The sequence below is a fragment of the Eleutherodactylus coqui genome, chromosome 13, assembly GCF_035609145.1.
Source record: "Eleutherodactylus coqui strain aEleCoq1 chromosome 13, aEleCoq1.hap1, whole genome shotgun sequence".
Lineage (NCBI taxonomy): Eukaryota > Metazoa > Chordata > Amphibia > Anura > Eleutherodactylidae > Eleutherodactylus > Eleutherodactylus coqui.
Genome location: NC_089849.1, coordinates 99,708,822 through 99,733,446, shown reverse-complemented (window position 1 = coordinate 99,733,446; position 24,625 = coordinate 99,708,822). Strand labels below are relative to the sequence as shown.

The 24,625-nt window shown below is 46.7% G+C and overlaps 1 protein-coding gene across 2 annotated transcripts in view; it reads left to right on the top strand.

Moving 5' to 3' along the window:
* The first annotated feature begins 212 nt into the window (after positions 1-212).
* Positions 213-24,625, top strand: part of GAS7 (growth arrest specific 7) — a 206,752-nt gene continuing 182,339 nt past the window's right edge. The window contains exon 1 of one of the 2 annotated variants that reach the window (XM_066587924.1): positions 213-586. In XM_066587924.1, the coding sequence (XP_066444021.1) occupies positions 407-586 (180 nt within the window). In that variant the 5' untranslated portion in view covers positions 213-406. Of the gene's footprint in view, positions 587-1,268; positions 1,403-24,625 lie in introns of those variants that run through there. The other variant, XM_066587927.1, reaches the window with a different exon arrangement.

The following is a 24,625-nucleotide window of genomic DNA, read 5'->3' as shown; positions in this document are numbered from 1 at the left end:
TCTAAGCCTATTATGTGCGATGCTGTCTGCGGATCCGATCCGGTGTGATCCAGCCGCCCGTCATGTGCAGCACACAGCAGTGACATGCACTGGAGGGTGGCAGCCAGGATCACGCAGCCTCCTCCCGGCTGCCTGCTGTGGGTTGTGCTGTATGCAGTCATTGGCTCTGGAGTGGAGTATACACTATGTTCACACACTGCTCCCTCCCAGTCCTGGGCTGTGCTGCTGCTGCGCTGCTTCCAGTCCTGTGCTGTCCTGTCCTGGATTCTGTAAGGCTTGGACTGAAGCTCCACACTGCAGACCATGAAGGGTTAACCTGGAGAAGCCTTACAGCTGATCCTGCTGAAAGCAGAGTGGGCAGAAGGAGGGGCTGGTCATCTCCTTGCATCCCTTCTTCTTAAAGGACATGTCTGGAGCGCTGTGTAAGAGTCTCTACGCCTTCTCTGGAGACCAGCACCAACAAGGGCTAAAGTTTGAGGCTGGGGAGGTGTTCGCTGTTCTGCAGGTGTTGGATGGAGGCTGGTGGGAAGGTGAGAAGGATGGGGTGCGAGGATGGTTCCCTGCCAGCTATGTGCAGATCCTAGAGGTAAGCCTATCACCTGTGGAGCTTGAAGACCAGCAGTGTTGTCATGGGGAGCTTAGGGGAATGTACTCAGGCACTAGGTTGTAGGGTCCTGCACTATATGGCTCCAGCACATTAGACTTAGTTTTTTTTGTCTGTGTGGAGTCTGATTTAAAGAATGGACCGCGTATAACCCGACTTATTGAATGTGGTGACTGATGCTGTTATTATACGCTGCATGAAAACCGTGCGCTATTCTGAGCTGACTTATGAGCGAGACTAACGGGGTTAGAAAGAAGGCACAAAGCTGCCATCCGTGTGGCTGTGGGGGTTTTTTGTTTTTTTTTGGGGGGGGGGGTGTTTTCTTTAAAGATGCAGAAAAAAATAATTAGGGCTGTTTCATTTGTGTGGTGGGTTTTGTGTTTTTTAAGAACATGTTAAAAAAAATAGCATATGGGGGGGGGGCAGATGGACACAGACTGCAGACATATGTAAAAATGTCCATTTCTTACATTTTTTCTCTTATTTACGTGAGTATGCCTTTTAGTATTTCCCTATGCTGGAGGTTGGTCACTCGGTGTGTTTCTAACCTAAGAGGTCGTGTCCCAACTTACCTATGAATATTTACGTATTAGCATAAGTGGGCGGAGCTACTGTGGTTCCACCCCCACGGTTTAGGAGCACGTGCGTCATGTTTGTGTGTAGGGCTGTGTTCAGACAGATGCAGGTTTCTTCTAGCCGCTCTGCTTCCCGGAGCGCTCAGTGTCAGGAGGCGGCTGCCTGTCTTGGCCGTTCGTTACTTTGTTTCTTCGGATTTCCCTGTAACCCCTTCCTAACCAGGTAATGTTGCAGTTCCAGGACAGCCGCGTCTTGCACCCAACTGCCAGCCGCTGTGCTTATCCATTGGGTCTTGCCATCCTTGCTTTGATCAGATCTGCATGATGGAAGCACGAAGGACCCTCCGAGTAGACTTAGTGGGGTCCGCTCTATTCTATCACGGCACACGGCCGTTCCCGGCAGGGATTTCATTCCTCTGCTCCTATGACGCAACGGGAAAAGCCAACCGCATTTGTGAACGGAGCCTTGGTGGTCAGTAATCGGCTTCTGTGTTCCTGGAGCTTGTAGTACCCTAAGCAATAATTTTTTGTTCTGTGCCTGTTGTTGCAGCTGTTTGGCCACCTGGTGGCGCCAGTATTTGGAGCAGATGTTTTGGATTGGAATGACGTGATGCTCTGTGGCGTTCAGGTGCGTTCAGGCTAATAACGAGGGAATCCAGGAGCTGCGAGCGTTGCACAGTCCGCAAAACTGTCACCTGATGTGATGTCATCACCGTTAATTATACGCCACCGTTTGTCTTAATACATGTGGGTAACGTACGCTGGACATTGGCGCACAATCCATTAAACACAATGCAGGCGGAGCGGAGAAGAGCCAATGTTCCACACGGCCGTACGTGTCTTTGGGGCACAGATTATACGCATGACCTCTCTGGAGATCTGCAGAACATCGCGCTTTGTGCCTCTTGGTATTTGGGATGCGGTTGACTCATCTGAGGTCACAGGTCTTTGTCATGTATTGTCCTCACTTTTGGGTTGTGGCATCACAGATCATCCCATTGTTGGCCGCGATCTGCTGACCGGACCTGCTAATGCAGAATCATTGTTTAATTGTGTGTTCTAATTATGGCCAGCATGAACTGGAGCTTTGTGAGCGGCCGCTGCGTCACCGACACAATGAGCCCCTCTCCGGGCAGGAGTGGCGTGTCACCCCGTGTCCGTGCACATCACGCTGAAGGGTACCAGGCGGCCCCCACACTGTCCTCAGGCTAAAGCTTCAATGAGAATTTAATAAGAAAGCCAGGAAGTTTGTTTGTTTTTTCCTCTTGTGTTTTTGTGACTTTTTAAAAAAATTTTTTTATAGTTTATTGAAATACTGTAAAAAAAAAAAAATTCTTGTATAGCGCCAACTTATTGCGCAGTATAGTATAGGCACCCATCACAGGATATTGGCTCATGCTACATAGAGAATAGACTGCATTGCTTTTAACTGGTCCGTTAACATTAACTGTGTTCCACCTGGTTCAGCTGTGCATTTGCTCAAGAAAATGGCATATATTCAATTAATTAACTTAATTGGCCACTTCAATTAGTGTGAGAGGCTTGGTGTGTATCTTGTGCGCATATGTTTGTGTGAATCTGGCCTTATAGCAGCTATAGTCTTGTATATGAGGGGGCAGTATTATAGCGGCTATAGTCATGTATTATCATTAACCCTTTCTGGAACATGTGAGGGTAGAAGACAGCCCTTCCCACCCAACTCCGTGGAAACGGTAATGGAAGGGAATGCCTGTGAGGAGTAAGTGAAGTAAAGGGGGTAGTTTGCTTCACAATGACCCCCGGGATTTCTGGACAGAAATGAGCATGCTCAGTGGGAACTTTCTGGGGAGATGAGGTCGCACTATGAAAGGAATGCCTGCTGCACCGCAGGGGGCAGAAACTGTCAGGCAAGAATCTGGTGTGAGTTTTGTGCGTTGCAAGGTGCATGAAATTCATGCAAATATGAAGTCCATTCTTTTGAATAGACCGAATCACACTAAAAATCGCAGCATTTTTATATATATTTTTCATGTCCGTTCCAAAAGCCTCACCCATTGTTTTCAATTGAACCTTTTAAAGACCTCGCGTTGCACTCGCATGCCGTACGAAGCCATGTTTCTCACTGACATCAATGGGAAACATTTTTTTGATCCGCTGACGCGCCTGAGGATCACAATTATACTAAAGCAATGCAAGGTGTTTTTGAATGAAAATATGCATATTGGTACTGGTGTAGCGGCGGCAGAGGCGCCGCGTGGGGGGGGGGGGGCCTGGGAGTAGCGGCAGCAGAGGCGCCGCAGAGGGGGGGGGGTCCGGGAGTAGCGGCAGCAGAGGCGCCGTGTGGGGGGGGGGGGGGTCCGGGAGTAGCGGCAGCAGAGGCGCCGCGTGGGGGGGGGGTCCGGGAGTAGCGGCAGCAGAGGCGCCGCGTGGGGGGGGGGGGTCCGGGAGTAGCGGCAGCAGAGGCGCCGCGTGGGGGGGGGGGGTCCGGGAGTAGCGGCAGCAGAGGCGCCGCAGGGGGGGGGGGGTCCGGGAGTAGCGGCAGCAGAGGCGCCGCAGGGGGGGGGGGGGGGTCCGGGAGTAGCGGCAGCAGAGGCGCCGCAGAGGGGGGGGGGTCCGGGAGTAGCGGCAGCAGAGGCGCCGCAGAGGGGGGGGGGTCCGGGAGTAGCGGCAGCAGAGGCGCCGCAGAGGGGGGGGGGGTCCGGGAGTAGCGGCAGCAGAGGCGCCGCAGAGGGGGGGGGGGTCCGGGAGTAGCGGCAGCAGAGGCGCCGCAGGGGGGGGGGGTCCGGGAGTAGCGGCAGCAGAGGCGCCGCAGAGGGGGGGGGGGGCGGCGGGAGTAGCGGCAGCAGAGGCGCTGCAGAGGGGGGGGGGGTGGAGCAGCCGGGAGTAGCAGTGGAGAAAAGCACAGATACTTAGACCAGCAGCGGAGAGCTTCAGCCAGGACGTTTCGTCCTATGCAAAGGACTTTGTCAAGCATAGGACGAAACGTCGCAGGCTTGTGTTCTGTCAATGGAGCTGTTTTATCAATAAAGATGGCTATTGGATTTTTATTCTTTTGAAGACTTCAGAATTCCTCTGTGGTTTGCTCCAACGGATGCTGCTCTCCTAGACACTTTTCTAGGATCTATTAGTCCGGATCCCTTGGTGAGCGTGCACACACTAGCTCTTATGCTAATTTTTGGCCAATTGACATATCGCCCTATCGTGACAAGCCGTGTTGCTTATGGTGGGCTGCTGAGACCCCTCTGCTATTTTTCTCTGCTGGTTGTAGAAGGTAGATGGCAACATGTAGAGGAAACGGACCGCCTGCTGCCAGTGAGAGCCGGATGGTGCTGGAGAGCCACCGATGGGGACATTGAGGAACATGTAAGTGAAGCCGGCCTCAGTAAACCTGCTGGGCATTATGCACTAGTAGGCCTGCTATGAGAAGGGTTAGTGACGCAAACAATGACATTGTGTAAATTCTAGGTGCTCCAATCCAGGTTATTGGTGTGTGTGTGTTTAACCCTTTTATTAAAAAAAATATCTATATTATGCATGTTCAAACTGAGAAATTGAATAGTCCCCTATCTAGGCAGCTCCTCATCCAGCACTGCAGCCCCAGTGTCTGCTGCATGGAACCTGGAAGAAGCAGTAAGGGTGGATGGGGTGGAGAGGGGGCTTTATGAGCGGCATGTGACCACCCACCACTTTTTCTGGGTCCCTTATTTTTAAATGTATATTTTGTAAATGTCCTAAAGAACAAAAGAAAGCCCATCACTTTAAAGAGACAGTGTAGTTGGAAACGGCAGTCAGTTTTTGTTTTTTTAGTAAAGTGAGGTGTTAACCATTTCATGGCTGACCTATATGTCGTTGTGAGACTTCTCTTTCACAAGACTGATCAGAGCTCTTTATTTAATGCAGATTACAAACTGTTCCTTATTGTACGTAAATTATTAATCCTGGGGTTTAGCGAAAGGTCAGTCTACGGTAAAAGGTAACCTGCTTATTACTCATCTTTATTTCTCAGCAAATAAATATTCTGTAGCCGCTACCCGGGTCTTGTTTGTCTACATGGCGTTAGTCCGTCTGGCCGTATTAATGGATTCTCCACACAAACGTTGCAGAAGACCCTTCCTCGGCACAGGTCATCGGGTGTTGATTGGCTTGGGTCTGCCGCTCTGGACTCTGGCCGATCAGGACCCGCTGTCAGCTCCGCCGTACACAGGGCTGAAGTGAGCGCAGTCAGCTCCCCTGTTTAGCGGTCGGCACTTGTAACTGCAATTCTGCATTTAAATTAATGACAGCTGTGCCTGCACTTACAGGTGTCGGCCACTACACAAGGGTCAGAGCTAACTGCTTCTGCTCCAACCCGTGTATATATTGTGGTGGTAGCAGCCGGCGGCTGACCACGGTTGATCAGCTATTGATGACGTATCCTGATAATAGGTCCTTATCAGTAGTATTTGGGAAGAAAATCCATGTTAAGCTCATTCCACGTGGGTGATTGCATTTTTGTAGCGGCGATTTTTGAGTGTCAGTGATTTTTCTTAACTTTTTTTTTTTTTTTAATAGAATCGCACATTGCTGCCGCCCGCAATAGAAACACACATTTTTTAATCAAGAAAGTTAATAGGACTGTCTAATGTTAAAATCGTAATGTAAGTTTGTGTTGTGCGATAAAAAGGAGGCTTCGTAGTGAAACGTGGAAGATGAAAGGGAGCATGCCGCAACACCACATCAGTGAAAACCTCGCCAATGGGAAGGAAACCATTGAAAATCTTTAGTTTCATAATCTGTTTTATTTACCCCCCACCCCCACCCCCAGTCCCAGTCCCGCTCCCGCAAGGCCAGGTGCTTTGCAGGGTCCTACTTGAACCTGCTAATCATGCCAAAGAATAAACAGTAGTTAGTCCCACACCAATATTGGGGTAACTTAAAAACATGCAGGCCCTACTGCATGTTTAAGTTACCCCAATATTTGTGTGGGACTAACTACTGTTTATGGTTCATACCCTGGGCACCGCACAGTGCCTGGTGTTTTTTCTGTTTGAGCCCAGCAGCTCTCCATGTTATAGTGGATAGCATCGATGGTGCAACATTTAATATATATACTATAAACATTTTAAGCACAGACAGCTTCAGCCTGAGCGCTCCTATCAATTTTGTTTTATCATGCCAAACAAGGATGGCTCAGTTCGTCTGGTACTGGACCTCAAGCAACTGAATAGGTACATGCAGATGCAGCATTTTAGTATGGAGTCCATTCACTCAGTCATGGCATCCATGGACCACTACGAATTCGTGACGTCCATCGACATCCAGGATGCATATCTACATGATCCGATTTGGCAAACGAAAAAACTGTTCCAGAGGTTTGCAATTCAAGGCGGGCATTACCAGTTCCGGGCCCTCTCTTTCAGATTGGCAACGGCTCCCAGGGTTTTCACCAAGGTATTGGCAGCCGTAATGGCACTCCTTCACTCAAGGGGAATCCTAGCCATACCCTATCTGGGTGATATCCTCATCAAGGGCCTGTCGTGGACGACCAGTCTGAAAAGTTTGCACATTTCCTTATTCACTCTGGAACGATTCGGCTGGCAGTGAATTATGCCATGTCATCGCTCTTTCCCTCAACATCGGGAGTTCCTGGGTATGACCCTGGACCCTGTGCACGCACGCGTGTCTCTATCAGTTGCAAAGCATCAGGCACTTCAGCGTCAGGTCTTGGGCCTTCTGGCGCTCTGTTTCCATCAGCTATGCGATAAGTCTTGGGCCTCATGCTGGCATTCTTTCCGGCCACACCCTTCACACAATTTCAGTCGCGGTATCTGCAATGAAGCCTGCTTTCTCTTTGGAACAAAGACCCAATGACGCTGGACTAGCGGATCAGTCCTCTGGAGTTGCTCCGCCACTCCTTGGAGTGGTGGGTATTGCCTCTGCTCATATTTCAGGGTTAGTCTTTCCTCTTCCTCCACTGGAGAGTGATCACCACAAACACCAACCATTCGGGCTGGGGGAAGGGGGAACATTCCCTCCTCACATGCCCCAGGGCCTGTGATCCACTGAGGAAGTGTGTCTCCCGATAAATGTCCTGGAACTTAGAGCAATTTATCTGCCACTTTCTTAACTTTGCATCTCGATTACAAGGCTACCCCCTCTGAGTCCAGACAGACAACACAACGGCTATCGCATTATCAACAGACGAGGTGGAACCCACAGCACTCAGTTGATGGCAGAGGCGGCCCGCATCTTATCTTAAGCTGAGGTCAATGTGCCGGAGACATCAGCAGTATACATACCCGGAGTGGACAATTGGGTCGCCGACTACCTGAGCAGAACAGTTGATCCAGGCGACTCGGCACTTCATCCAGACATTTTTCAGTAACTTTGTCATCACTGGGGACCGCCAGACATGGACCTTATGGCCTTCAGGCTTAACTGCAAGATATTGCAGTTTGTATTGAGGTCCCAGGAACCCAAGCCCTTAGCAGTGGACGCCCTTATCATCCTATGGTCGTGGTTCCAGTTCCCTTACCTATTCCACCGTTTCCTCTGTTAAAGAGGGTCATCAAGAAGATCAAGACGTAACGCATTCTAGTGATGCTCATCGCTTCGGATTGGGTGCATCAGGCATGGTACGCTGAAATAACGGCAAGTCGACAAGTGGATGCATTGAGTCTCCTGCTCCTCAGGGATCTCCTCTTGCAAGGGCCCCTCTTCCACCAGCATTTACTAACAATGCATTTGACAGCGTGGAAGTTTTAATCCGCCATGTTGAGAGCCCAAGGGTTCACCGATCTGGTTATCCACACTATGATTAGTGTGCGGAAACAGTCGTCTTCAACTATCTACTATCGCATCTGGGAGCACTTCTTTGCCTGGTGTGAATGCCAATGCGGGCATCCCATGCAGTTCTCACTTACAAAGATCCTCTCCTTCTTGCAGGCCGGGTTAGAGTTGGGGCTCAGACTCAGCTCTCAAGGCACAAGTGTCAGCACTTACTATCTTGCTCCAGAAACCGCTGGATACTCTATCAGTCCACACTTTAATATATAATATCCCGGTGTGGGATCTCAATTTGGTACTGGATGCTCTACAACGAAATCTCTTTTTGAACCCCTTGCGGAACTGTCGCCTCACATGTCAAGGTGGCGTTCCTGGTGGCAATCTCCTCCATTCGGAGGGTGTCTGAATTGGCAGTGCACTCAGCTGTACCACCATTCGTGGTGTTACATCAGGACAATGTAATCAGCACTCCTGTGTAGAACACAGTGTGTGGTCTGTTATCTACTCTCTGCTGAAGGATGGATTTTAAGCTCACCTTAAAATCATTGTTCAGCCCAAGAGTTTATGATGGTAGTGTAGTGGTCCGAAATGCTTATTTCTGGCTCCTCCATAATTGTCATACATGTCATGTTTTTAAATGTGGATGCACTGTGGAAAGTAACTTGTCTTCTGTAGTGTGTATTGCGCAGCTGCAGCATGTAAGATTAATGTCTGAAAGTGGCTGGGAAAGTATCAATCTGTCTCATAATGTGGTCTTTTTTAAGTTTTGTAAAGGAAAGTCATTTGAGACGTGTCTGGGTCTTCTATCTTCAATGGTTTAGAGTGGAATGAGATTGCTGGCCACATGGAGTTACCTTCAACCCTCATGGTGAAGTTATGGAAGCGGAGAAGAGGTATCCAGATTACCACCATCCTAGGCACCACCTCTGAGGAGTGCAAGGAGTGAAGGAGTCTGCCGTGCAGCGTTCTACAAACAAGTTCTGAGTGAGTGTCAGCGGAGAGTTGTGTCCCCCTCCGGAGTGTGTGTGTGTGTGTCTGTCTCTCTGTCCAGGAGCGTCAAGCACCACAGATAACTTGGACTGTGGGCCTGGTGTCGTCCTGTGTTCTCCCTGACAATCTACTGCAATTCTGTCCTTTCTGCACGTGCAAGTAATGTGTTTCTAAAAGCATATGGTAAAATTTGCCAGTCACTGCCCGTTCCCAGTGATTGAGGTTTGCAAGGTTAACAGTGTGTGGACTCAGCTTTATACCACCGAGGATTTGCCGGAGTGAAGGAATGATGGCGTCACGTGTGACAACTTTAAGTCCACTACACTTATTCAGGTAACTGCCACTTGGCTTTGCCTGGAAGAGGCCTAGCGGTGCTTTGGTCAGAGTTCATGCGTCCCTCTGGGGAGGAGTCTGGTAGAGCCACTGACAAGTGACACCTCTACCCTGCCAGCTCCTCAGCGTGGACCTTGTGTCTCGGTTGCCGCGGGATGCTACAGTAGCATTTACGCTCAACGATTATTGCTCATATGCTATCGTTTTGAACGGATCTTGAGTGTAAATGGGCCTTTAGTGATTTGCTACATCTGTATCATTAGCTTGTCTCTTATAACTGCCGCTAGTAGGATCAGCATACACTTGAGCTGGTGCCATGACCTCTATAGATAATATCTTTATTGTAAACTCTAAGAATGTCATTCTATATACCTTTTTATGAAATATAAAACAGACCCAAATATATAATTAAAAACCGAATTTGGGACCTAGTTCAAGAAACGGATTTCATATCTAGCGCTATTAATTTTTTCACATACCCCATTTGGGATAGGTCCTCAATAGCTGATCAGCTGTGGTCCACCGCTTGGGCCCCTGGTTAATTAGCTGATCGGACACCCACTGACCATTCCGCAGTACATGGAGGTTGGAGCAGAAGCAGTTAGCTCTGACCCTTGTGTAGTGGCTGACACTTGTAAGTGCAGGCACAGCTGTCATTGCAATTACGAGTGCCGACCGCTAAACAGAAGAGCCGACTGCTCTCACTCCAGCCCTGTGTACCGCGGAGCTGACAGTGGGTCCTGATCAGCTGATCGGCCAGAGTCCGGGGTGGCAGACCCAAGCCAAGCAACACCTGATGACCTGTACCGAGGATGGGTCTACTAGAGTATTTGCCAGGATAACCATTTAACGGGCTGGTATTGGGGCTAACTTGTTCCATATAAATCCTGTTTGTGACTACCAACTTGTAATGTTATGTCACATAACAGGTACAAGGGAGGTAGTAGTTGTCGGTTCGTGACGCCACCATTCCACACACTAGCATTCATACATGGTGGATTAATAACACTGGACAAGTGCATCATACCTTGGGTCCTCTGGAATGGTGGAGGCCTGGTAAAACTTTACTAGTGACTTTTAAACACAACACAATACAACAAACTTAGGTAGGCAGACTTTACAGTGCAGGCAAATTAGTGTTATTCAAACAACTTGACATGATAGTCAATGGCCACAGAATGGCATTGGCGTGGTTCTTCTGATATTTGCTTTACCCCAGAGGACAATTAATCCCAAGGGGATTAAAACTATGCGAGTCCGTGTTCTAATTCCAGGCTGTAAAACTTAGTTTAGCTAACTGAAGTGAGAATAGCAATGTTTTAAAAATCTGCTATTTTTAGGAAAACCGAAGGTGATGATTTATCCAAAGATTCAGTTATTGTTCGTGTTAAAACAGCAGCAAATGTGGGAAAATGTTAAGCGGGACCAGAAAGGAGCTCCGATGACCTGCATTGTAGAGTCCCATTGGAGGGGCTGAAACTGTCGCACACGGCCCTCCTCTCTGCTGGCCAATCAGCAGTAGCCCTGGGGTGGGTGGTGACTGTTTCAGGATATGATGCAGCCACAGCTGCACAGCGATATTTATTTGCTAATGAAATAAAAATGAGTAATGTTATAATAAGCAGGTTACCTTTGACCTTTCACTGAACCCCAGGATTAATAATTTATGTACAATAAGAAAGTTTGTAATCTGCGTGAAATAAAAGCTCTAAGAAAACTGTATCCATAATAGCTGAAACTGCATTAGTCCCAACACAATGCACAGGTCAGCCATGAAATGGTTAACACTTCACTTTCTGTGGTCAATACCCCATTCAGGCTTTAAAAAAAGCTGGTTCCTGTATCCAACTACATTGTCTCTTTAAAGTGGTAGGTGGGTGTGGTTTTCTTTTGTTTTTCCTTTTAAGGGTTAAATGGAAGAGCAATTGAAGACTCCCCCTATTCTAGTGGATTCCCACCCAAAAGGACCCGTTGGGCATGTGATACCCCACCACCGCTCCTTCCAGGTTCTGTGCAGTGGGCACTGGGGCTGCAATGCTGAATAAGGAGCTGCTGAGTTAGGGGACTTCTGAATTTGTCAGTTTTAATCCTTTTTTTTTTATGTAATATCTTGGAAAACTAGTTAAAAATCAGTACCCATAATCTGGATTGGAGCACCCAAAATGTACACATTACTGTTGGTATTGCCAGCTCTTCTCATAGCAGGCCTGCTAGTGTTGTCCCTAGCCGTGTGCACGCCTAGCGGTTTTACTGAGGCCCGCTTCTTCGCTGTCCCCATCGGTGGCTCTACAGCACCATCCGGCTCTCACTGGCAGCAGGCGGTCTGTTTCTTCTGCATGGTGCTGTCTACCTTCCCCAACCAGCGGCTCTTCTTCCAGGGCTTCAGACTCCCGCTGCCTGCACCCCTCTGGCGGCAGCCGCTACTCCGCTCTCCGATATCACACTTGCCAACCTGCATCTTTCACGCGGATGCAAGGTATTAATTCAAACTACTTGCATCACTTCTGTGAAGCGGCGCCCCTCAGGCATGTCTCGGGAGCGTCAGAGGACTGCAAGTGTTACCAACGGATTTCAATGGGAAACATCACACTCGCATGTAAATCACCTATTCCAGTTCAATTCGTTTGTCTCAACGCGCCAAAGTTGCACGAGATTCTCGCTCATGTGAATGTACCTTGACAGTTTCTGCACTCTGTGGTGCAGCCTTCCATGGTGTTGACCTCTTCCCAGAAAGTTCCCAGGGAGCATGCTCAGTTCTATCTGGAGAGGCCATCTTGGGGTTCCCTTGTGAAGCAAAGTACACTGTCATTCCCTTCCAGAGCCCTGTGTCCGAGCAGTTGGGTGGGCAGGGCTGTCGTGTGGCCTCATGTTCTAGGAAGGGTTAATCAGTTATATAACAGAGGAATGTCTTTCTCCAAAATGTGATTTCCTCTGGTGTCCATAATGCAGATCAAGCTCTTTGTACTAGAATATTTGACATTCTTCTGTGCTGTGGAACATTGGGCAGTGCCAGTGTGTGCCCACTGTGGGCATAGAGGAAGCTATAGGGCGCACTGTTCTTTGTCCTGAACCAACAGACTGCCTTTACATTATTTTATTGCAGCTTATTCTCTGATAATGGCCCAAAAATACGAATAGAATGTGATACACTAATCATATGTGAGGATATCTCGGAGACCCACTGCTCTGGGCTTGGATACGTGATGTCATTATGCTGAGTGGTTACCCCCGAGCTCGTCAATGTGCAGTATGGCACAAATGAGTTTCACAAATTCTATGGCATGGATATGGACTTCTGCTGAAAACAAGAACTTAACTAATGAATTTGATTAAACAAGGTGGTCTTTCAGGATAATGTAAGCGTATCAAATGAGAGGCTCAACAGCCCTTATACAGACCCGCGCTATAGTGATAGTTCTCCTAAAAAGGGTGCAGAAACTTAATACTGTTTCCCCAGAAATAGGACCTATCCCAAAAATAAGCCTTAACTGGATATACATTTGTGGGGGAAAAAAAAAAGGCATAGTGGGCACGATCCGGGTCTCTCAGTCGCTCATACATCACTTCCTGGTTACGGAATTAATAAATCCCGCCTCCACAACACGCGGACTGTTAGGTTAACCACAGCTCAGCCAATTAACAACCAGTGTGCTGTGGAGGCAGGACTTATGAATCCCATTACCAGGAAGTGATGTATGAGCAGCTGAGGATTGCAGGACTCCGGATCTTCGGAGAGCGGTATGAGGGGCCCAAATCGCACCTACTAGTAAAGTATAAGACCTTGTGCCTCTTTTTGGGCAAAAATTAATAGACTGTCATAGCTACCGTGTTTCCCCGAAAATGCCTATATACTCCTTAATTACCATGGTTTCCAAGTCTGACTCTACCTCCTGTATCAGTCCCTAGCACCCGAAGGCCATGTTCACGTGGGGCAAGTTGGCCATGGATTTTCCGTGCGGACACTTCACAAGCAAAATCCGTGGTATTTACAGTAGCGGTTAGGTGGATGAAGAATTTCAAAATCTTGTCCACATGCCGCGGAAAATACCCAGACAACCCCTGCGAACACTGCTGTGGTGTGGAATTTTAAAGCGGCAGCGTGTGGGTTTTAAAAAAATTTTTTTTTTTTTTTTTATCGCCTTTCACACATGCGGAATCCGCCTTTTCTCAATAAGGGGGTGAATTCTGCACCAAACGGTGCTGATCTGCTTAATATCTGTGGACAGTGCACTGTAAATCTACCCCGTGTGCACATGCCCTAATGGTCAGCTGCGGCACTAACTATATTTTGGCTCCCTATGCAGGGGCATGCTCTTCACCCCACCAACATCCACCATGGCTGCTATTTAGTGCTGCATCATAGGTAATGCAGAAACAAACGAAAAGATCACTGGACTAGCGCTCCGTTCTAGAGGATTCCTTAAGGCCCATTTACATGCAAAGATAATTTTTCAAAAGATAGGTTTTGAGCGATAGTTTTGCATAAACTGCTAATGGACACTTATGACCATTAGCAGTTTATCACCTTCATCTGTATTTAAATGAGCCTCCAGGAGCTGTATGCAGAGAACAGCAGGTGGTCTGTTCTCTGCATTCAACTCCTTTCTTCTGCTGCAGGACTGCAAGCTGAAAACAATGTAATCAGCGCTCCCATGGATAATACAGCACCATGGACAGCAAACGCAGCATGCGGTCTGTTTATCTTTCTGGCTGAACTATGAATTTTTTGCTCACCTAAAAATCATCATTAAGATGAAGAGTGAAAGATGGGAGCATTTACACACTATTATCGCTCAAACAATGGCTTTCGAGTGATCCTTGCGTGTAAATGGGCCTTCAGAGAAGGTTGCTATGAAATAATACATAAGTATGTGGAAATACAAAGGGTGGGACTTACCTGGTGTGGAACACCCGTCCGACAGGCGTCAACACGCTAAGTCCAGAGAGGCTTTGCGAATATGTCCATATGTCCAGAAGAGCAGGATCCCTAATCCTTAGGGAGAGCATCTGGGGAAAGCCCGCAGGTGAAGATGACCTTGGTCAAGAGCACAGTAAAGCGAGGTAGAAATGAACCCTGTGCTCGTTTGTAATTTGGATAATGTAAAAAATGTAGAACAATTGATGGAAATAACTAACTTCGTAGAGGAGCCCTACAGACACAAGACTCCTCTAAATCCAGGGTCCTTAATGAGCCGAGGGCATCTTGGAAGGGTTGAGTTTCAATTGGTTTATTGCTAAACCTATGTAGACACGGGCAAAGCCGAAGCCAGTCAAGATGTCAGAGTCCCAAACATGTAAGTTAAGGTGACCAGACATCCCACTTTGGGACCGTGTCCTGCTTTCCCCAGGGTCCCTAAACAGGGCAGACTTTTGTCCCGCCTTTGGGATGCCTGTCCTGCTTTCAGAATGTCGGGTCACCATTAAAGTGATTATCAGCCAGAGAGCCGCATTATTCCAGCGGGATGCATACAGGACTGCAGTGGTTGCGCCTGGGATCCTCTTCCCCTGACCTCTCCTCATTGGTGCCACAGGAGGAGAGCAGAAAGGAGGATGACAAGGAGGGGGTCACTTAATACTGGGGCCACTGTGGGGTGTGAGGGTCACTGTTACTACTGAGGCCACTCTGCATGTGGCAGCATACCTCAAGCTGCATTGGGGTATGTTTACACGTGGCGGAAATGCTCTGGAAATTCCCATGGCAAGTTATGTAGAGTTTATGTACCAAAGTCAAAATCCGTACACTTGGCCCAGATTTTGACTGGAAATTCGCTGAGTACTCACAGCTGATTTCATACTATGTGGGACTTTTGGTTTCCAGCAGCCTGGTCACGTGAGGCCACTACTGGCACTGGCAACTAGAAGCCTTCGGAAGAGGTGAGGGGAGCACCACATAGCATGAAATCGGCTGCAAGTTAATAGTGGATCTCCAGCCAAAATCTGTGCCCATGGTACGAACTTTAACTTTTTTTTTTTTTTTGCATGCATAAATGCTGCTCAACTTGCTCCCTGTAATTTTTATAATGACGGAGGTAAAATCATAGGTTTTGATAAGCCCCGCCCCTGACCACACCCACCTAAGTACTAAAGTTTTAAATAACTTCCACCTTGGAAGGTACCTGCACCTCTCCTTGCCTGCACCTTTCCAGTGACGTCCTCTTGGGGACCTACTGTATCTTACTGTCAGCTGTGCACTGGACACACGACATGCCGTTGCATCTGGTTAATAGTTGGTTGCGGTTACAGAACATCAAAGCCCCTTTCATGTCGGTCTTCCGTATGCGAGGCCTTGTAGGATTTGGCATCACTCATGTTAAGTCTCCATGCAGATTGTGTTTCTTACCAATTGTAATTTTCACTTCAAAGCAAACTTGTATGGAAATATTTAAATTTGATGATATGTATCTGTGGGCCGGGTCTGCTGCTCAGACGATAAATCACATAATGGCGGATTATATATTGTAGCTGAGCTTTAATGAGGAAGAAATGATTGCAAACAAGAGGATTGTAATCTGCAGACAGAAGTGGTGCTGGGTAGTGTCCTTATATACAGAATATACTGAGAATAACACCCATCATACAAGACTGAGAAGCAGTACTGTATATATGGACACTACACAGTACCCCTTCTCTTGTCCTGTACGCTGGGTGTAATTCTCAGTATATTCCCTTATTCTGTATATATGGACACTACACAGTCCCACTTCTCTTGTCCTGTATGCTGGTGTCATCCTCAGTATATTCCCTTATTCTGTATATATGGACACTACACAGTACCACTTCTCCTGTCCTGTATACTGGGTGTACTTCTCAGTATATTCCCTTATTCTGTATATATGGACACTACACAGTACCACTTCTCCTGTCCTGTATGCTGGGTGTACTTCTCAGTATATTCGCTTATTCTGTATATATGGACACTACACAGTACCACTTCTCTTGTCCTGTATGCTGGTGTAATTCTCAGTATATTCTTATTCTGTATATATGGACACTACACAGTACCACTTCTCTTGTCCTGTATGTTGGGTGTAATTCTCAGTATATTCTTATTCTGTATATACTGTATGGACACTACACAGTCCCACTTCTCTTGTCCTGTATGCTGGGTGTCATCCTCAGTATATTCCCTTATTCTGTATATATGGATACTACACAGTACCACTTCTCTTGTCCTGTGTACTGGTGTAATTCTCAGTATATTCCCTTACTCTGTATATAGGGACACTACACAGTACCAATTCTCCTGTCCTGTATGCTGGTGTAATTCTCAGTATATTCCCTTATCCTGTATATATGGACACTACACAGTACCACTTCTCTTGTCCTGTATGCTGGTGTAATATTCAGTATATTCCCTTATTCTGTATATATAGACACTACACAGTACCACTTCTCTTGTCCTGTATGTTGGGTGTAATTCTCAGTATATTCCCTTATCCTGTATATATGGACACTACACAGTACCAATTCTCCTGTCCTGTATGCTGGTGTAATTCTCAGGATATTCCCTTATTCTGTATATATGGACACTACACAGTACCACTTCTCTTGTCCTGTATGCTGGTGTAATTCTCAGTATATTCTATTATGTATATATGGACACTACACAGTACCACTTCTCTTGTCCTGTATGCTGATGTAATTGTCAGTATATTCTCCTATTCTGTATATATGGGCACTACACAGCACCACTTCTCCTGTCCTGTATGCTGGTGTCATTCTCAGTATATTTTCCTATTCTGTATATATGGACACTACACAGTACCACTTCTCTTGTCCTGTATGCTGGGTGTAATTCTCAGTATATTCCCTATTCTGTATATATGGATACTACACAGCACTTCTCTTGTCCTGTATGCTGGTGTAATTCTCAGTATATTCTCTTATTCTGTATATATGAACACTACACAGTACCACTTCTCTTGTCCTGTATGCTGGTGTAATTCTCAGTATATTCCCTTATTCCGTATATATGGACACTACACAGTACCACTTCTCCTGTCCTGTATGTTGGTGTAATTCTCAGTATATTCCCTTATTCCGTATATATGGACACTACACAGTACCACTTCTCTTGTCCTGTATGCTGGTGTAATTCTCAGTGTATTCCCTTATTCTGTATATATGGACACTACACAGTACCACTTCTCTTGTACTGTATGCTGGGTGTAATTCTCAGTATATTCCCTTATTCTGTATATATGGACACTGCACAGTACTACTTCTCTTGTCCTGTATGCTGGGTGTAATTCTCAGTATATTCTCTTATCCTGTATATATGGACACTACACAGTACCACTTCTCCTGTCCTGTATGTTGGTGTAATTCTCAGTATATTCCCTTATTCCGTATATATGGACACTACACAGTACCACTTCTCTTGTCCTGTATGCTGGTGTAATTCTCAGTGTATTCCCTTATTCTGTATATATGGACACTACACAGTACCACTTCTCTTGTACTGTATGCTGGGTGTAATTCTCAGTATATTCCCTTATTCTGTATATATGGACACTGCACAGTACTACTTCTCTTGTCCTGTATGCTGGGTGTAATTCTCAGTATATTCTCTTATCCTGTATATATGGACACTACACAGTACCACTTCTCTTATCCTATATGCTGGTGTAACTCTCAGTATATTCCCTTATTCTGTATATATGGACACTACACAGTATCACTTCTCCCCCCCCCCTTTTACTTTTCCTATTTGGAATACTGCGCACAGTTCTGGACACCGGTGCTTAGGAAAGATGTTGCAGTGCTTGAGGGGGGTTCGAAGAACAGCTAAATTAATAAATGGAATAGGAGGACTGGAATACCCAGAGAGGCATCAAATTATTCACCCTGGAAAAAAGATTAAGGGGCGACCAAATAACTATGTATAAGTACATGAGGGGACAATACAAGGATCTCTCCCATGATCTGTTTATACCCAGGACTGCAATGGTAACAAGAGAGCATCCGCTACGTCTAGAAGAAAGCAGGTTTCATCACCAACACAGAAGGGGGTTCTTTACTGTAAGAGCAGTGAGACTGTAGAACTCTCTGCCTGAGGACTATAGACATTAGGTGTCCAGCAGGGTTGTTGATCTCAAATGATGATCCAGGGATTACTTTGGCTGCCATTGTGGAGTTGGGAAGGATTTTTGTTCCTCCAAATGAGCTAAATTGACTTGGTTTCTTTTTTTTTCTTTTCTCTGGACCAAGAAGGGGGGTCTAAAACAGGTTGAACTAGATGGACCTAGGCTGGATGAAGACAAACATACTATGTTACTATGTATGTTATTTAGGAACTAAAGAATAGTCGTGCCAAATTTTATGTTTGTACGACACTGCCAAGTTTGAGAAATAGATTATGTACATTTACATAGGGGTGCCAATACTTTTGCAATTGGCATTGAATAATAGCGTTGTGACCCTTTTTTTACTTTTCCGATTTATGACCTAAAGAATGGTCATGCCAAATTTAATGTTTGTACGACACCGGGAAGTTAGAGAATTAGTAACGAGTCAGTCAGTGAGGGCATTCACCTTTATTTGGAATGACGTATCTTTCTATCATTAGTCACAATGTTTGCTTTGGGATAAGGTTTCAGTTTGTGCCTCCCTTCCACTACTGTGAATTAACCCCCTTAGTAACGGCCCCATCGGGAAACTACATCCTCAGTAAGTGGGCTTTAATCCTAGAGGATGTAGTATTATGCGTCCTCTTAGGATTAATGCCCACCTGCCTGAGGACGTGACAGTTCCATGCTGTCGGTGCCCGCAGGTAGCCGAGAGCATGGAGCTGTCATCCCGGGCTGCGGGCAGTGTTTCTCCCTCCCCCCCCCCCCCCCCCCCCCCCTCCCCGGCATTGCGATCGCATAGCGCCGATCGCATGAAAGTTTAAAAAAAAGTACAACAAAAGTCAAAGATTCAGCTGCCCTGATGTATTGGATCCATCAGGGCAGCTGAAAATACTCACCCGCCTTCTCCACGCTGCCCCCAAAGATCTGGTCCTCCTGGACCTGCCGCCGGTTATCTGCGCATGCGTGCCAGACGATGGTCACGCGCATGCGCAGAAGCCCGGCAGTCCCCGGCAAATTTAAAGTCTCCTGGCTCCCAGCTCCCGAAGGTAGCCGGGAACCAGCAGATGTTAAAGGGGACCGCGGTGAGCTGTCCCCGGGCCCGCGATCGCCGCTATCCATTGGATAGCAGCGATCGCGAAAAAGTTAGTTAAAAAAAAAAAGTACACGTTTCACCTCCCCTCATGGATCCGATCCATTAGGGGAAGTGAAAATACTCACCTCAGGTCTGCCAATGTCCCCGGTGTTCCGGGACCCAAAGTCCCCATCTACACATGCGTGCCCGATGTCGATCGGGCGCGTGCACAGAGTGGCTCGAGCCACGGGAAATTTAAAATCCCTCTGCTTCTGGCTGCCATGTGTAGCCAGGAGCAGAGAGATTTCACTGGGGACATGATCACTGTTACCCAATGGAGAGCAAAGATCATTTCAAGTAAAAAAAAAAAAGTGTAAAAAGTAAAAAAAAGTTAAAGCTTATGTCTCATCACTCCCCACGGATCATATCCGTGAGGGAGGATGAAATGACGTACCTAAGGCCCGCGGATTTATCCGTGGACCTTACCCCTGCTTCTGCGCACGCGCATGTCGCCAAAATGGCAGGTGCAGCACAAAAGCCGTGGATTGCCAGGGTAATTTAAAATCTCCCTGCTCCTGGCTACAAAACTTAGCCGAGAGCCTTCATTTCACGGGAGATTTCACGGGGGGCCGCGGTGAGCAGTTCCTGGTCACGTGTTTGCCGTTATCCAATGGATAATGGCAAACACGTAAAAGTAAAAAAAAAGTAAAGGTTCATCTCCCCTCACCGATGCGATCGGTGAGAAGAGATGAAACTTTTTACCGGAGGCTTCCGTATTTGCACCCGACGTGATCTTCCTCCGTGAACTTTCCCGGATTCTGCACATGCGACCGCCGGCAAAACGCTGGACACATGCGCAGGAGTCGGGGAGCCCAGGAAATTTAAAATCTCCTTGCTCCCAGCGATCAACGGTCGCCGAGAGCCTGGAGCAGTGACCGGTGGCCTCGTTGAGCGGTCCCCGGTCACATAATAAAAAGGTAGCAATCTACCTTTGGCTGGTCTCACATGACCGGATAGGAATTACGGATTCCGCATGTGTCTGATCCGCGGTAATACGCAGATCAATCGCATTGGATTACACAATTCCGCTCACATTAGTGAGTTAGAATTGTGTAATCCACTCGTAGAAAAGAGAACGCAGCAGGTTCTATTTTACCGCGGATATCCGCAACAAAGAGCCCATTGTGCTCCATGGTCGTGGATATACCCGCAGCCCATACGCAACTATATTGTCTGCAGGCTGCGGGTACCCGCGTCATCACTAAGCAACGGTGCGGGAAATACAAAAAAAAAGTACTACGCATGACCGCCCGTGTGAGTAGGCAGTTATGCGCAGTACATTACGCGGCCGTACGCAGGGTCACTGCTGGCTCACAGCTGGGATCTGCTGCGGGCCTCCGCAAGCGGATTCCACCTACGGCTACGTGAGCCCGGCGTTATTCAGACCGCCACCTGTAATACGCAATTTACAAGAAGCCCCGGGAACGCTCGCCTTCCTGCAGTACCAGGAGCAGCTTGTTGAGCGTCTTCTGTGAGAGACCGCCGCACCTCAGCAAGCTTCCGGAGACTCATGGAGCGCCACTTTTTACACCCCATACCAGCTACTGAGGTCACAAAATACCCTCAAAAAACATGAGAGGAGGGGGGATACCGGTTTTATTGCCCCATGTATCCATCCCAACCAGCCTCCGTAGTTACCCGTCTTTGGAAATACTACACAGTTCACATTACTTTTATCTAAGATTTGGGGAATGCTGGAAAGGGCGCGGAGTGTGTGTGTTGGGGGGGGGGGGGGGTGTTCCGTACAAGTGGGTAATGGGGCCTGGAATGTATTCAGTTGTGCCCTGCAATCCAATGGGTGTTTCCTCCATTACAGGCCTTGCCATGTGTCCTTTAGATTAGGGCCACAATGGGTATGTTTCTGAACTCGGGACAAACGGGGGTATCCATTTTGGGGTGAAGGTCTTCATTCCTTTGTACACTGTACAAAAAAAAGATTTTAAATTGACAAAATTGCCAAAAAAAATGAATCGTTATTTTTTTTCCTTCTGCTTTGCTTAAATTCATTCAAATACTGTGGGGTCAAAATACGCAGTACACCCCTAGATGAATTCATTAAGGGGTCTAGTTTTTAAAATGGGGTCATTTGTGGGGGTTCCTTATCGTTTTAGACACTCAATGGTTCTACAAGTGGGCGATGGGGCCTGGAATTCCGTTGTGCCCTGAAATCCAACGGGTGCTCCTTCCATTATAGACCTTGCCATGTGTCCTTTAAGTAGATTAGGGCCACAATGGGTATGTTTCTGAACACGGGACAAACAGGAGTATCCATTTTGGGGTGTAAATCCTCATTTTCATGTAAACTATAGGAAATAAATATGTCTTTAAAATGACAGATTTGCAAAAATATGAAGTTTTTTTTTTCTCTCCTCTAAATTGAATTCCTGAAAAAAAAACAGTGGGGTCAAAATACTCATGACATCCCTCAGTGAATACATTAAGGGGTTTAGTTTTTAAAATGGGGTCATTTGGGGGGGTATCTATTATTCTGACACTCATGAGCCTTTACAAACTTGGCTTGGTGCAGGAAAGCCAAGTGTTCCTCAAAATGCTGAAAAGTAATGTTAAATTTGTACGTCCTATAAATGGCTAAAAAAACCACACGTTTTTCAAGTGTGCATTCAGAATAAAGTAAACAGATGGAAATAAATATCTTATCAAAAATTTGTACAGTATGTTTGGACATGTTTGAGATATTACAGTTGAAAATGTGAAAAAATTACAATTTTTTGAACATTTTTCCGATATTGGTACTTTTTAATAAATATACCCAAATTATATCGGTCTTTTTACAACCAAAATGAAGTACAACATGTGGCGAAAAAACAATGTCAGAATCATTTGGATATGCAAAACCTTTACGGAGTTATGCTATGTTGAACGACGCATGTCAGATTTCCAAAATTTGGCTCTGTCAGTAAGGGGCACCGCCCCTGCGGAACCATGGTAATGTCACCTGTTTTTTCTGCTGACCTGACTCTTCTGAGGTATGTGGGGGTTATTTAACACTTGCTGTTGAATGGATCACGCCCCAATCATAAGAACCTGTATGTACCACCAACACCAGCCTATTAGGATGCTTGTTGAGAACAGGGATCAATAGAGAATATTACATTTGCTCTGTCGGGGTCTGTTTGGGTGACTTCCCTCCCCGCTCTGTCCTGACATACAGTATTCTCAATTATTGTGCTAATTTATACTCCTCCCACCCATTACAAATGAATAAGTAATGAGCCCAAGACAAATTACTTGTGATTGGGCTGTGGCCGCCCCGGGGACTGGAATTCATAGATGATCTCAGTACAAGTCTTGGCTACACTCGTAGAGCTCGTCATCCTCTACTCCACCTCAACATGGGAAAAGACATCACTATGCAGAGAGAATGTGCTCCAGGGAGTATGGAGGCCAAATGTGATGTGGGAAGTCTGGGTGCATTCCTTACAGGAGAACACATTACTCTGACTGATCAGATCTGGTTATAGGAATCCATGAGGACAGGGAGAGGGGAAGCCTTTTCTTGTAAATGGTGACATATCTAATCCCATCATAGCTGCTGAACCACTGTATCTAAGCCTCTTGTGTGATACGCTTTACTAAGCTGTGCACCTAACACTGTCCTACATAAAACTAGCTGCTGTAGCTATATAGAATTCCTCTGGGCAGCTAGTGTATGTAAGTCCATCATCTCCTCGGTCTACGGTGGTCTTGCCGTTCTCCCATACGTATCTTTCAGTGCTTATCCCTGTTTGTTATATTTGTGCCATGACAGGGATCATGGTGGGATTTAACCCTCTGGTAAGACTTGGAAGCTGCGGATGTAGTGGTGATCTGCGCAGCATGGTGAGTCATCAGTGCATCTCGGGGGCACAGGAGTGCGAGGCGGCTGCTTGGAGAACATTCAAACAGTCTGGCACGTAGATCTGTGGTATGTGAAATTAAGGAGTGCGTCTTGTAAGTTGTGACCAAGTGTAATTATACATGTTGGGGAAAAAAATCCAAAATGTAATCTGAGTTGCAGAAAGTAATAACTGCCCTCAAATTGCCAAAAACTATTAATGTACTTACAGATGACATTTTGGGGCATTTTAGGAGTATGCTGAGTGGGTAATATGTAATGGCTGCCATGTGATTGCTTTGCCTATAGCTGTGGGTATTCTGCTTGCCCACATGGAGCTTATAGTCCTTGTGATTTTCCTATTTGCCCTGTGGTAAGGGACAGTCTGCCCTCCTTGAGGGTGTCTTCAAACGTGCGCGAAAATGGTGTGTTTTTGATCATTGGCGTGATAGAAAACGTAGAATTATGAAACCTGCGCTTTTAATGTTCTCATTCATGTGGTGATGTGAGATTTGTCAATCGCAGCATGTCGTCTTTCTGCGTTTTGGCCTTTTTTTTTTGTTCATCACAGATGTTTTTTCATAGAGGCTGTTTTATCGCGTCACCATGCTCAAACCTACGTTTTTTATGTGGTCCGTTTTAAACATTAGAATCTCCTGCTGTTAAACACGAGAAAATTGAAAGCCGCAGCGATGTTTTGCAAGAAAAGGCATCGCTGATGCTCAGACATCTCTTGAGCAAAATTGTGATATTGCCGCTATTTTCTCGTGGCGCTATCGCAGTCGCTAGTGTGCAGAAGCCTGGATGTCACATTTAAAAAAAAAATAGACCGAATGACCATAGAGCCTCGTGTGGCACAGAGTGTTAGGGCAGCAGATTGCAGTCCTAAGCTCTCGCTCATGACCTGAAGGTTGCAGGATCAGGTAGCCGGCTCACGGTTGATTCGGCCTTCCATCCTTTCAAGGTTGGTAAAAATAAGTACCCAGCTTCCTGGGGGGTAAAGATGACTGGGGAAGACAATGACAAACCACCCCGCAAAAACAGTCTGCCAAGAAAACGTCACAGCGTGATGTCACCATAGGAGTTGGTCATGACTCGGTGCTCACACCAGGAGACTTTACCTTTTACCTAATTACCATAACCCAACCCTGAAGGAAATCCGACAACCCTATAGAATCTCCATACAGTAAAATGCCTTTTACCAGTTCATTTCTGGACAAGCAATAAAGTCCAGTGCGCTAATTCTCCTTGCTTCACCAATGTCAATTCCAGTCTATTAACCTGTTATTAACTTGCTGCACCGCCCTCCTGTATAATGGGACTCCCCATTAACATCCATAC